At 45.3% G+C, this 12,936-nt stretch overlaps 1 protein-coding gene across 5 annotated transcripts in view; it reads left to right on the forward strand.

Annotated features, from left to right (window-relative positions):
• Positions 1 to 10,761, forward strand: part of ZNF652 (zinc finger protein 652) — a 62,966-nt gene extending 52,205 nt beyond the window's left edge. For all 5 annotated transcript variants that reach the window (XM_084749916.1, XM_084749912.1, XM_084749914.1 and 2 more), the window contains exon 6: positions 1,647 to 10,761. In XM_084749916.1, coding sequence (XP_084606042.1) covers positions 1,647 to 2,167 — 521 coding nt within the window. In that variant the 3' untranslated portion in view covers positions 2,168 to 10,761. The remainder of the gene's footprint in view (positions 1 to 1,646) is intronic.
• The last annotated feature ends 2,175 nt before the right edge of the window (positions 10,762 to 12,936 follow it).

Genomic DNA, 12,936 nt, shown 5'->3' on the forward strand with positions numbered 1-12,936 from the left:
TTGGCAGCAGGTGCCCTCACCCACGGAGCCAGCTCACTCGCCATAGTTGAAGGTTTTAAGATGATTAAAGTGAAACAGCATGGTGACACAAGCGTGTAATACCAGCACTTGGGAGGGAGAGGCATGAGAACTAGAAGAAGTTCAAGGTCATCCTTGGCTACATAGGAACTTAAGGTCCATGTCTGGGATACATGAGCCCCTTTCTCTAAGGGACGGGGGAGATGATTGGAGGGGCCAAATGCTGTGCCTCACACCACTTTGGAAGCTGAAGCAAGAGATCTTGCGTTCCAAACCAGCCTGAGATATATAGTGAAACCATGTCTCAAAGGAAGGAAGAAAAGATTGAAAAAAATGGATAAAAAGGAGACAAGCTCAGAACTCAACCAGAAAGATGAGTTGAGTCACAGGGAGGGCCCTTCAGCAAGGGGTAGCTGACCCCATCTGACTTGTTTGTTTGTTTGTTTGTTTGTTTGTTTTTTGAGACTGGGTTTCTCTGTGGCTCTCCTGGACTGGCTTTGTAGACCAGGCTGGCTTTGAACTCACAGAGATCCTCCTGCCTCTGCCTCCCAAGTGCTGGGATTAAAGGAGTGTACCACCACGTCCAGCTTCACCCCCAGTCCTAAGAGATGGGGCGAAAGAGTCTGATGGGGAAGCTAGATGTGGTGGCGCACACCCGTAATCCCAGCACTCAGGAGGCAGAGGCAGACAGATCTCTGAGTTCAAGGCCAGCCAGGACTACACAGTGAAACCCTGTCTTGAAAAACCAAACAAAAGGACTGAGGGTGGGTAGGCTGGAGGCTTCAATGGAAAGAGGACCTAGGAGATCCAGCTTTCTACTAGAATAGGAAGATTGGACCATGGTGTGGGTGAAGAGGCATTGGCTCCTGGTTATGGGACAGTTACAGAAAAAAAATTAAGAAAATTCTTTTTCTTCTTTCTTCCTTTTTTAAAAAATTTTTTAATTTGGTTTTTTGAGACAGGATTTCTCTGTGGGCTGTCCTGGACTCACTTTGTAGACAGGCTGGCCTTGAATTCATAGAGATCTACCTCCCTCTGGCTCCCAAGAGCTGGGATTAAAGGAGTGCACCACCATGCCTGGTAGAAAATGCATTTTTTCACACATGTAGAAATACACCCATAGCATATGAAGTACTGTGGCTTCTGTGTTAGCAGAGTGCACTTTGGGGTCTAGACTTCAGGGTTCCTGACTTTGTGCCTAACAGATCACCTTGGGTAAGATATCCCTCAGACAGTAGGGGTAGTACACTACCTTACACAGTTGCTGTGAGAGTGGACAGCTACCGGATGTAGTGATTGGAGCTGAGCCGAGTTCCCTGAATAAGACTTAATACACAGTCTAGAGTGAGCCGCTGTTGCAAGGAAAGGGCTGGTACCAGAAGTGACAGTGAACTGGCACATCAGTGGTTACTTTTCGAAGAAAAAGTGCCCATAGGCGGCAGCACCCCTCACTGCTTGTAATTTTCCTCCTCTTCCCCTACCGCCATGGAAGGTTATGAGTTGTATTTGTGCCACTGTAGCATGTTAAGTCTCAGTTTGGGGACAAAATGCTGTGGGGAAAAGCATGAGTGGCAGGTGCCTGTTTTTACACCTGGAACATCAACCCTATTTGTCTGTGCTCATCTCAGGAGAGAAACCTTTTATCTGTGAAATCTGTGGCAAAAGCTTCACCAGTCGACCCAACATGAAGAGGCACCGCAGAACTCACACAGGCGAGAAGCCCTATCCTTGTGATGTGTGCGGCCAGCGGTTCCGCTTTTCTAACATGCTGAAGGCCCACAAGGAGAAGTGCTTCCGAGTGACCAGCCCAGTGAATGTGCCACCAGCTGTCCAGATCCCCCTGGCCTCAGCTCCCGCTGCGCCTGCTCCAGCTGTGGCCAACACTCCCGCGAGCCCAGCCCCTGCAGTCAGTATGAACCCAGTGGGTGGCACGCTTCCCTCAAGGCCTGTCCCGCACCCTTTCTCACACCTGCACATCCACACGCATCCACACCATGCGCACCACCTCCCCATCCCACCCGTGCCTCACCTGCCCCCACCTCCAGCCCTCTTCAAGAGTGAGCCCCTAAACCACAGAGCCCAGAGTGAGGACACCTTCCTGCGGCACCTGGCAGAGAAGAACAGTGCAGCGCAGGCCCAGCATCATTAGCGCCAGCAGGAATGTCATCCCCACCGGAAGTTGGAGCAGCTGTGCCTCTCTGGGGTCTCCGTCTCCATGGCCGCCTCCATGGCCGCCTTCAGGGCCTTCGCCACTGTCCTGGCGAACCATCAGACTGACTGGAGGGAGTGACCAAGAAGACTGCCCTCAAAACCAGGGGAACCACCGGACTAAAGCCCAAGTTGCTTGCATTTTCTGATGACTTTTATAAATTTCAGATACTGAGACTGTGGGATTTTATAATTTCATATCAGCGGATGAGGTATGCTTGCTTTTATATCCAGGTCTTCTCCTCAAAGAGGAGACGGGTCTGGTTTCCTTTATACTAATCGGGAAGGCTGTGAGATTAACCCGGAGCATTAACTGTATCACTGTGTATTGTAATGAATTCTTTTCAGCTTTGGTGCTGGCTGCAGAGTTGAGCTGGCCATGTTTCACACAATATCAAGCATTATAGAGAAGATGGGAATTTTCTTCTTTGTGTAGCTCTTTTAACACACTCTTTATTTTACTACAGAAATTATTTTAGAGTTTTTGTATAGATTTTAGTAGTCTGTTTCTAAATGAAATGTATTTCAATAAGCTGTGTAATTTTTTCAGTGTAGCTAAACCCATGTTGTAAAATAGATAAATTTTTATAATCATCAAAATGTGATTCTTAAAGATACATATAATAACTTCTATTTCAAATTTATTCTTACATCTGTACAACTCAAAGGTGCTTCTGAGACTGGATGTATCTGAGAGGGTCATTAGACCAGGTTATTCCAAAAGCAAGGTTCAGTACAGAGTTAGTAATCTGAGCTGAAAATCTTTGCTGGGAAGTCAGTCCATCAGGCTCAAGGACAGGTTCTGACCTTGGTGTCCCTTTGAGCTCCTCTGTGGACTCAGTGGGGTGGTACATGGGAATGGGGTCACCCAAAGCTTTCCTGGTTTGAAAATCTGAGTTACGTTGGGAATACCTTCAGAAGGAAGTAGCAGAGGTCGTTTCCTTTTGATCACATGTGTTTCTTACTTCTCTTAGGAACTATGGCATGCTTGGCTGTTAGGGGAAGATAAGTTGGAATCTCTTATTTTGAGGTTGTTGTGTTTTCTAAGAGTCGTTAGGAAGAGCTAAATATGGTAAACTGAAATCACAGGTGTAATGGCTGATGGTGGCTGGGGAGAGTGGATGAGAAAACAGGTTGGCTTTTACATTTTAAAATGTGGATGTCCACAACTGATCTGTGTCCGCCATTTAAATTGTAGTGAGAGGAGCCCCCCCAAATACTGCTGCTCGTCCTCTGCAGGTAGTGTGACCCCAGCAGCATTTTATGTGAGGAGAGAGCAATGCCCCTGCCTCTCAGCAGCTTACTCATTCAATATCTGGGGAACTTTCACAGGGTATGGTTACCCTGGAGCAGATGATACAAGATGGCTAAAGAAAAGCGCTGGCACAGTGGTTTCAGTGAGCTGACACGTTTGTACAGCAGAGGCTGAGTTCCCAGAGCGGCCACTTGCCTTCCCCTCTGTCCCTCACTTCTCTTCCCTCAGGTTCTTAAGTCAGAACCTTCGCTGTTATTTATTTATCTCTGATATTAAATGTGCAGATCTGCGTCATGCACTTTTTCCCCAGCCCCTTGCCTCTGCAGGGGGGACAGGTGGACTATGGATGAGGTTAGGGCCCTGCTTTAAGTATCACATACTACAGTAGGTTTTTTTTTTGGTTTACTATTTCGAGATTTACTCTAGTTTTACCTTTATCTTCTGTAAAGCATAGAAAAAAATCGTGTGCCGAGGCAGAAAAGTATCTCAGGGCACACTTTTCCTACAGTCTCTATACATTTTCATGAATGGTATTTTTAATACTTGCATACATTCTTGGAGCACCCACATATCTAAGGCAAACAAGGAAGCCAATGCCTTGTCTGGCTGTTGTGACTGAGAAGCTGCTCAGGCCCCACCGCCAGCTCCAGTGTACCTCCACAGTCTCTTTTGCATCCTATGGGAAGTCTGCAAATCCACACCTTCATGCTGACATATCAATATTTCATGGTCAAGCCTGTAATATTAAAGTATTTTTATCAAAAAAGGTATAAGTTGTAGCTTAGTTAATTGGTTATGTCTTATTTTGTACTAAATAATTTTACAATATTGGGCAGAGAGTCTGAAATCTAGACTTGGGGCTGTTGGATCAACCATTCTGTGGATGTACTGTGAACATTCATTGAAAATTTCAGGTAGTTAAGATTTTTTTATTCAAATGACTATAGCCATAAGAAACTGTCTTCTACATAGGAAAACCAATAGCAAGTCAGTAACCACCACCATCCTTAACAGAAGCAGAAAAAAAGAATTTAAAAAAATGAATTAGCACTGTCACCCTGTATAGTCCTTACTGAAGTGTATTGTGAAACAATCTAGAAATGCCACTTTTCCCCACCAGATAAGTGTACCTTTCCTGACTCGGGATTTGCAGGGAACCTGCTCTCCACAGGGTCATGTACAAACAACAACCATGTGCATAACGGAATCCATAGCAGACACTTCAGTCAGGAGCCACAGGCCCAGCTGTAAACATCAGGTGCATCAGGTGCAACGTGCTGAAGACGCAAACTCAGGGTTGAAAATGCGCTTGGTGTCTGCTCCTGAGATACAAGCTGCGTCGTGCGCTGTGCTCTCCCGCATGTGCTGCGTGCCCTGTCCCGTGAGTTCTGCAGAGCTATGACTTGTTGTTCCCTGTTGATGAGGAAAGGCCTGTGGGAGAGTTTGAGTTCTAGGCCCTTCTCCACAGTTGTCTTGTAAAGACATAGGCCACATTTCAGAATAACAGGTCTTAAATCAAGGCTTTCTCGTTGTGTCATTTTATATTATCTCCAAAGGCTTTTATTGTTGCAAGGATTAGTTACTTACTTATATATAGCCCAGGCTAGCCTTGAACTCACAGCCTGAGTGCTGGGTCTAAAGGACTAAACTATAACAACCAGTCCACCCAAGAATTTTCTGGTTGTCAGTTTTTCTGAGAGAGGTCTTACTAAATACCTAAGCTGGCTCTGAACTCCCTAGTGGAAGTGGACCATGGGTAGCCTCAAACCCCTGACCCCTCAGCTTCCCACGGGCTGGGATTATGGGTACCTGCTCTACTCTGCCTGGCTTCCACAGGATGTTTTGAGTTGGCATTACATTTTGGAGGTTGGGTTGTGCATTTTTTGCTCTTTTCTCATAGGCTTATCATTCGGATACAAACATTTTTAGCCTAATGAAAGGCTGCCGCTCTTGGGTGGAGTCAGGCAGGCTCATACTGCACTAGACTTTTAAGACTGAATGAAAATACGATAAACCATTTAAAGGCATGTGTGGCTTCATTTTTCTGTATGTTATTTTTTTTTTTAACCTGATTCTTAATTTTAGCAAATGGGGAAATCCCTACATAAAACTTTTTAAAATCATTTTCAGCACAGACCTTTGTGTGCTGTCTCAGAATGTTGACAGTATCTTTCTGAGCTAGCCCTACCTATCTACCCCCATCCCTGCCACTGCTAACCATAGGCAAAATCTCCGAAGCTTTGAAATTTTAACGTCTGAATTTTTTCTTTCAAATGTTATTATTGTTGAGTGGTTATGTGTTTGGTTTTATTTGTATTTCACTGGAAGATTTAAAATTTGAGACTATGAAACAGAAAGAACTCCATTGCAGAGTGGGTGTGGGTGTGCGTGTGCACACACACGCATGCACATGTACATATACATAAATTTATTCCCTCTTTCAGATTTTGGTTAGGAAAACATACTATGGTAGGTGAGTTTTTTGTGTTGAAAGAGAGGAAAAACTAAAATTTTCATTAAAGGGACCCCTGTTTCACTTAAAGGAACCCCTCTGTTTAAGCTGCTGTATGGAAAATACCACTTTTGTTACTTTGATAGTGCATATGATACAGATTTTGATGCTTCCCAGACTACACACGAAGCATGTCATGCAAAGGGGGTATGTTAGATCTAACATTTTATCAACTCAAAAACAAACAAACAAACAAAAAACAGCTGGGATTCTTAAAACTCTAAAGCTTAAGGTTTTTTTGTATTTGTTTTTGTTTTTGTTTTGTTTTTTGAGGCAAGGTTTCTCTGTGTAGTCCTGGCTGTCCTGAACTCACTTTGTAGACCAGGCTGGCCTTGAACTCACAGCGATCCACCTGCCTCTGCCTCCCGAGTGCTGGGATTAAAAGCGAGTGCCACCATGCCCAGCTTGTTTTTTCTTTACTTAAACCAAGTTAGAAAATTTCCCCAGAGTTCTCTGCATTTGTTTGTTTGTTTGTTTTTCAGGAATAAAAGGTCATAAGCCATTAGAAAAGTGGCGTTGTTACACAGTAACAACTCACTAGCTAACCCGCTTTTGTCACCTGTTCCTTTCCTGAAAAGTAATGCCAACCTTCCAACCCTGGAACTACCTCGATAAAGCAACCCAGAGATCCTCGCCACCCTTTCTATGGAAGCCATAAACGTTGTCAGTACATCCACCTTCACAGTTGTCCACTTTTATACTCGCTAGACTTTTTTATAGACTTACAATGAGACCTTTTCATCTTAAAGGGTAGCTTTTGCAAGACTCCAAGGAAAATCAAATTCCTTAAATGTTCCAGCTTTGAGGCTCTAGTTTCAGCAAATATGTTTAAAGAACCAGATGCTGTACCACTCAGAAATATACACGTTTAAATCAAAACTGTTTTTGCAGATGTACATCTTCTGAAAGCCAGCTCCCTGTCCTCGTTTCTGTAGTAGAGGCCATGCTGTCATAAAGTGGTTCTCTCCACCCTGGTAACTCAGGGTTCCTGGTGCATGTGTGCTTAGCGACCGTGTTCCGGGAGTTGTCTCTGTTACCATAGCACAGAGAAGTGAGTTGTTACCTGTCGTCTGTCTCCTGCTGTCATGTGCAGCTTTAGTCTCAATCACTCTTGCTCTCGAGTGCCTTCAAAAAGCCCATATCCTGGAACCTTCTTTCCCCAGTCTGAATCCTACCTCTGATTGTCTCATTCTCCTTGAATATTACAATTCACCCCTACCCTTAAGGGCTTAACTACAAACTTGCGGGGAAAAAAAACCTGGCTGAGGTTTGTGAACACACTTGTGTTTTGTTACCCCATGTCACTCACTGCTGGGTTACCTTTATAGCTTCTTTCTGACTTACTCCTCACATCCTACCCCCCTATCCTAGGGCCGTCCTTGTCCTCCGCCTTCTGGTCTTTCATGCGGGCCGGCTGTTCCCTTAAAATCAGAGGCCGCCCAGTGTGTCTCTGCGCCATCTTTTTCTCATCTGAAGTCTTCCTAATGCCTACCCTTTCGAATTAAAGGAATGCTGCTGCCGGTGCACATCCTCTCTCAGAAACATTTTACAGGGTTCTTCCCGTGACCTTACCATAGTCATAGGAATAGCAAAGTGCTCTCTGGGTTTAACGGAAGTCCTTTATTGGTCTTTGACCACCTCTTCTTGTCAGCCACCTGCCCCCTTGTAAACCCCAGTTTATTTCCTTTTCTAGTTGTCCTCTTATACGTCATTTGAAAAGTGTGATTGGTGACGAAATAAAAGGGAAGCTGAGGTGTTTTCTGTGTATAATATGTGCACTTCATTGATAAAAATTACTTTGGCACACCTGTAATCCCAGCATTCGGAAGGCAGAGGCAGGTGGATCACTGTCAGTGCGAGGCCAGCCTGGTCTACAAAGCGAATCCAGGACAGCCAAGATAACACAGAGAAACCCTGTCTCAAAAAACTAAAAAGCAAAACAAAACAAAACAGAAAAAACATTACTTTAGCACCAGGCTGATCTTTCACATCCCAAATTAAAGTTTGTGTTGTGTAATGGGTTGATTGTTCCCCCCCCCCCAAGCGAAAACATTAATTCTTTCAGTGAGGAAATTCAATATTGTTTCAGGTTTTTGTTTTGTTTTGTTGGTTTTGTAGGTGAATGAACACTAATGAGTATTTTGACCTTATTCAAAATCTTTGCTTTCTGACTTAGAATCTCTTGCCTCTTTCCTTCAAGGTACTAGCACTCAGGCACCCTAGACTGACAGCTGAGTGAAGTAGGATTCTTGACAGGAAGCTGTTGGTCGATGTCCAGTCCTTTTTGTCTGGGAACAGACAGGATGTTAATTGGTGGAACAAAATGTGAAAAATTGGTTTGGAAATATAGAAGTCAAGACATTGGAAAACTTCACTGGCTATTTAGGTTGAAAGCAGCACACAAGCTTAAAGAAGTGCATGCCGTATTGCAGAAATCATGAACAAATTTCTAACGTTCGTCCACCTTGCCACTGCCCATCAATGACCTAGAAAGTCACTTTTTGAGAACTGGATGCCTAAAACTTTGTACCTGCTTTTAAATTGGTTACTTTCCTCTCCAGGATGGTGAGAACCATGCTTAGCTGTCACTGGGAGGAGCTGTGTCTTTGGAGGGGTGGCTGCTTGTTTTTTGTGTGTGTGTCTTTATTAGGATAGTTTGGTCAGGTTTCAGAGAGAGTCCTTGCCCCTCACAGGTGTCACCACTGCTTAGCTTAACTCCAGGTTTCCTTCATCCTCTTTGAGCTTCTCTGGTGAGATGGGAGGGTGTGACAAATTACTTGAAAATGATTTTATAGGAAATGGAGATGCTCAAAAAAGGATGGAAGCTGGGTTCTGCCTAATGTCAGAAGGAAATCTGCGTCTTGTGTTGGCTGGCTTCAACAGAGTCAAGAGTCCGTATGTGTCTGAGAAGAAAGTGGCTACTTTCTGCATCTCTGACTCCCCTGAATGAACGCAGCCTCTTTTGTCTGCCCTACAGGGGAAGGGGGCCATGTAGCCAGAAACAGGGTCTCGCTGGCACCCTGCATAGGGTCTAAGACTGCCTGCCTGCACTGGAAAGTATGTGTGATTACTTGCTTGAGTTAAGTTGAAAAGAAATAAATGGTGCTGTGTAATGTTTGTATTTGCTTCTCAAGTTGTATCGCCAGATACGTGGCCTCAGAAAGCCAGGTGAATTCTCTTCCAGAACATGAGTTTCTTTTTTTCTTTTTTCTTTTTTCCCCCTTTCTTGAGCTGATCCTGTTTCCTCTGTAGTACTTGTTTTGGCCACAAGGGAGCGATAAAGTATTTTCTTCTCAGCTTTTAGTCTCGGCTGATTGGATTTGACCACAATGTTTTCTCTTATCAGTAAATTCAGTAGTTGCTCAGGCCTGGTGTCGGGACCAGAGATGGACTCCTGGCTCTGGGGTCCGCGTGGGTTGTCAGACAGCATGACCAGCCATCCTTTGTTAATATTAGTGACACCCAGATTGAAAGCTAGCTTATCATGAAGGATCAGTGTTTACTAAATGCAGAGCTGAAAGGTGACCCTCCTCTCTGTTTCCTCCTTCCAAATCCTGCCGCAGCCCTGCCTGCTCCACCACATCCGTGACTCCAGTCGGGGCTCTGGAGTATGAGTGAGCACACACTGTCTCACTTTGTCCGCTCCAGATGGTTGGGAGGGTCTCCCACAGCAGGCGCCCCTTCAGGCCAGTGTTGGCCCATCCCTCTCCACCAGTTCCTAGTCTTTGCGCTCGAGGCCCTCGGTTATCTCTCTGGAAATTTTATTTGTGCTCATTGCAACCTCTCCAGATGAACAGTTGGGTATCCCCGGGGAAACACCAGCCTGTGGACATGCATTTACCTGTGGAAGGACCTCCCTTACTGATTTCTCCCTGGTCCCTTTTTCCCCAGCAAGACTGAGAACCTGAGCAATGCCAGACGCACAGAGTAGGGGCTCCTTGTAATTCCAGCACTAGCCGGAAGCGGACCGGAAGCTGTGACCAGGGGGCCAGGTGTTTTCCCCATAGTGCTGAGGTTACTTTGCACTTTGTCATTTCTTAAAGGAAGTTCAGTTTGCTAGCCAGGAATCCTTCTAGGTTTACAAAACTTGTTGTTGAATGTTTGTCCAAAGGAGTGTGAGAAGGCAGAAACTGCTTGCTTCCGGTCCTGTCTGCAAGGTCAAGAAGATGAAGGCTATGTCTAGTCTAGAACGGGGACAGTCTCTCTCTTACCTCTGTAGAGGCCAAGTTCAAGGTCAAGTTGGGACTGAATGAGGGAACATGTCTGTCATGCTGTAAAGCTTAGAGGGCCTTCAGTGGGGGGTGGGGGGTGACCGGTAGGTGGGGCGGGATCTCGTGAGGTAGGAAGGATGGGAAAGGAGGGCCGCTTGACCCAGGGAGCTGCGTGATGGATAGAGCTAGGCCCGCGATGCCTGGCACTTTCCCTTAGTTATCTTTTTCCCCAGCATCCTGTCAGATCCCCAGTGTGATGATTTTCTTCCTTGTGTTAACTATACCAATATTATTTTTTTAGCAATTGAAATGCACTTTTTTTTTATTTCAACTCAATCATGACTTTAAGTATAAAAATTTATAGATTGTTAAAAACTACTTCTGTGTATTTTTAACCACTCGATGTAGCATTGTATATTTTATTCTTATTAAGACTCTGGTACAAGGTGTGCCATTTAATGATTTTTTTTTTCCCAACATGCTGGGCCTTTGGATGTGTACGGTAACCAACTTCTTGCTAATGTTCAAAGTAAAAAAAAGAAGAAAAAGTAGCTGTATTCCCATGTGTCTGTCTTCATTTCTTCCTTAAGTTCCAATGACATTTTGTGTAAAATAATGATGCAAGCCACACATGGATTATTGGTTGGTATCTCTCGTGCTATTGGTAGTGCCTTCCTCAAGCCCCAAACCCAGCCTGAAACTATGAATAACGTACTTCCTGCTCCCACCCGCTCAGCTGTACCACTGAGCAACACCCTCCATCCTCTTCTTACTCTGTGGTTTTAGACAGGGCTTTACTGAGTTGCCCAGGCTGGCCCTGAACTCACTCTGGCACTCAGGTAGGTCTTTATCTTGCTGTCCTTCTGTCTCAAGCCTCCTGACACAGGGGTCCCAGGGCTTCACCACCACGTCTATCTGAGTGACAGGCCTCCAAGGCTGCCCACCACAGTTAACCTGATGCTCATCTTGTGCTGCAGCCCTGGTGCTCCTGTAGCCAGTGAGAGACCGACTGGAGATGTAATCCCCAGCCCCACCCGGTTCAGTCCCTCAGCCAGTCAGTCCTACCACGCATCCGGTGCTGATCCAGTGCCTAGAGAGTCAGCAGTGGGCAAGTCAGGGACCTCACTCACAGAGCATGCCATGCAGTGGAGATAACCTGACATGTATGTCAGCTGAGCCTGCAGCCAAGGCCTATAATTCAGCCACGTGGGAGGCTGAGGCAAGAGAATCATAAAGTCAAAGCCTGCCTGGAAAACTTAGTGAGACCCTGTCTTAAATAAAAAAACAGGAGGAGACCTAAGGATGGTGTTGGGTGACTGGAGTGTCTATATATGGGTATATATGTATGTGTGTATATGTGTATATATATATATTTTTTTTTAAAGTTATATAATTTGGTATCAGGTGATACGGGTCCCTGTAACTTGAAGCTTGTCCTCTGAGATAGGGCTGTGCCAACAGGAAGATAAGCCAGCTCTGCCGCAAGCCTCTCCAGCGCACATCCACCCTGTTTATTCCTTTTACAGGGTTCCACTGAGGGACGTCAGTGTCTAGGAAGGAAACCTTATTGTTCACATTTCCCTCTGTTTGAAGCCTCTTAGAATGGAACGGGGCTAAACAGATGACAGAATTGTCATTTTTATTCTTTTTTTTTTTTTTTTTAAGGTTTGTTATAGAGTATATAGTGTGTGCATTTGGGATGTGTGTGTGTGTGTGTGTGTGTGTGTGTGTGTGTGTGTGTGTGTGTGTACACCCATTCGTAATAGGAGCCTAGGAAGCCAGAAAGCGGGTATCAGACCCCCTGGAGCCAGAGTCCCTGGTGGTTGTGAGCTGCCGATGTAGCTGCCGAATACTTATCTACCGACTCATCTCTCCAGCCCAGAGACAAGGCCTCAAAGTAGCCATGACTGGCCTGACGCTCCCTATAAACATCTGGCTGCCTCTGCCTGCTCAGTGCTGGCATTAGAGCATGTGCCACCGCGCCTAGCTGCTTCTGTTTTGGGTTTATATCGTCCTGGCTCTGTACTACTTGCTATATATCTGAGGGTGACACTGAACTGTTCTTCCTGCTTTCAGCGCCCGAGCGCTATCATAGGTGTGTGCCACCACACCCAGCGACACGTTTTTTCTTATTAGTACGTCTGTAGCTACCCTCACTCCAGCACACCTTACATCGGTGGCTTTCAGACTTTGACCACGACTTTAGTAAGAAATATATTGACTAGTATATTTCTGTCTAACACGCATGTAAACGTTTACTCATAGAAATGAATAAAAAAAGTCAAGAAAGATACCTGTATATACTGTGCTTTTCATTTATTCGTTTGTATATTTGAGAGAGTTTCACTCTGTACCTCTCTGGCTGACCCGGGGCTCACGATATATAGTACAGGCTGGCCTTGAACTCAAGCATCTCTGACCTCGGCCTCCCGAGCCACAGAGTTACTAGTATATACCACCAGGCCCGGTTTTATTTACTTACTGACCTGCCTGTTGATGCATGTGTGTGTCTGCCTGTTGACATGAGCGAAAGAAATAGAATCAGGAGGCCAAAAGATAGCCTCGGGTGTCATCCACAGAAATGCCATGCGTCCACCTCCTTTGAGAAGAGATCTCTCACTGAACCTTGAACTCACCAGTTAGCAGCAAGGCCTAGTGATCGCTCTGTGCCCACCTCCCCAGCCCTGGGATTACAGTGAAGTGCCACTAATGCCTGGCCTTCTAATGTGGCT

This window comes from Acomys minous, assembly GCF_964271855.1.
Source record: "Acomys minous genome assembly, chromosome: 12".
NCBI classification, from domain to species: Eukaryota; Metazoa; Chordata; class Mammalia; order Rodentia; family Muridae; genus Acomys; species Acomys minous.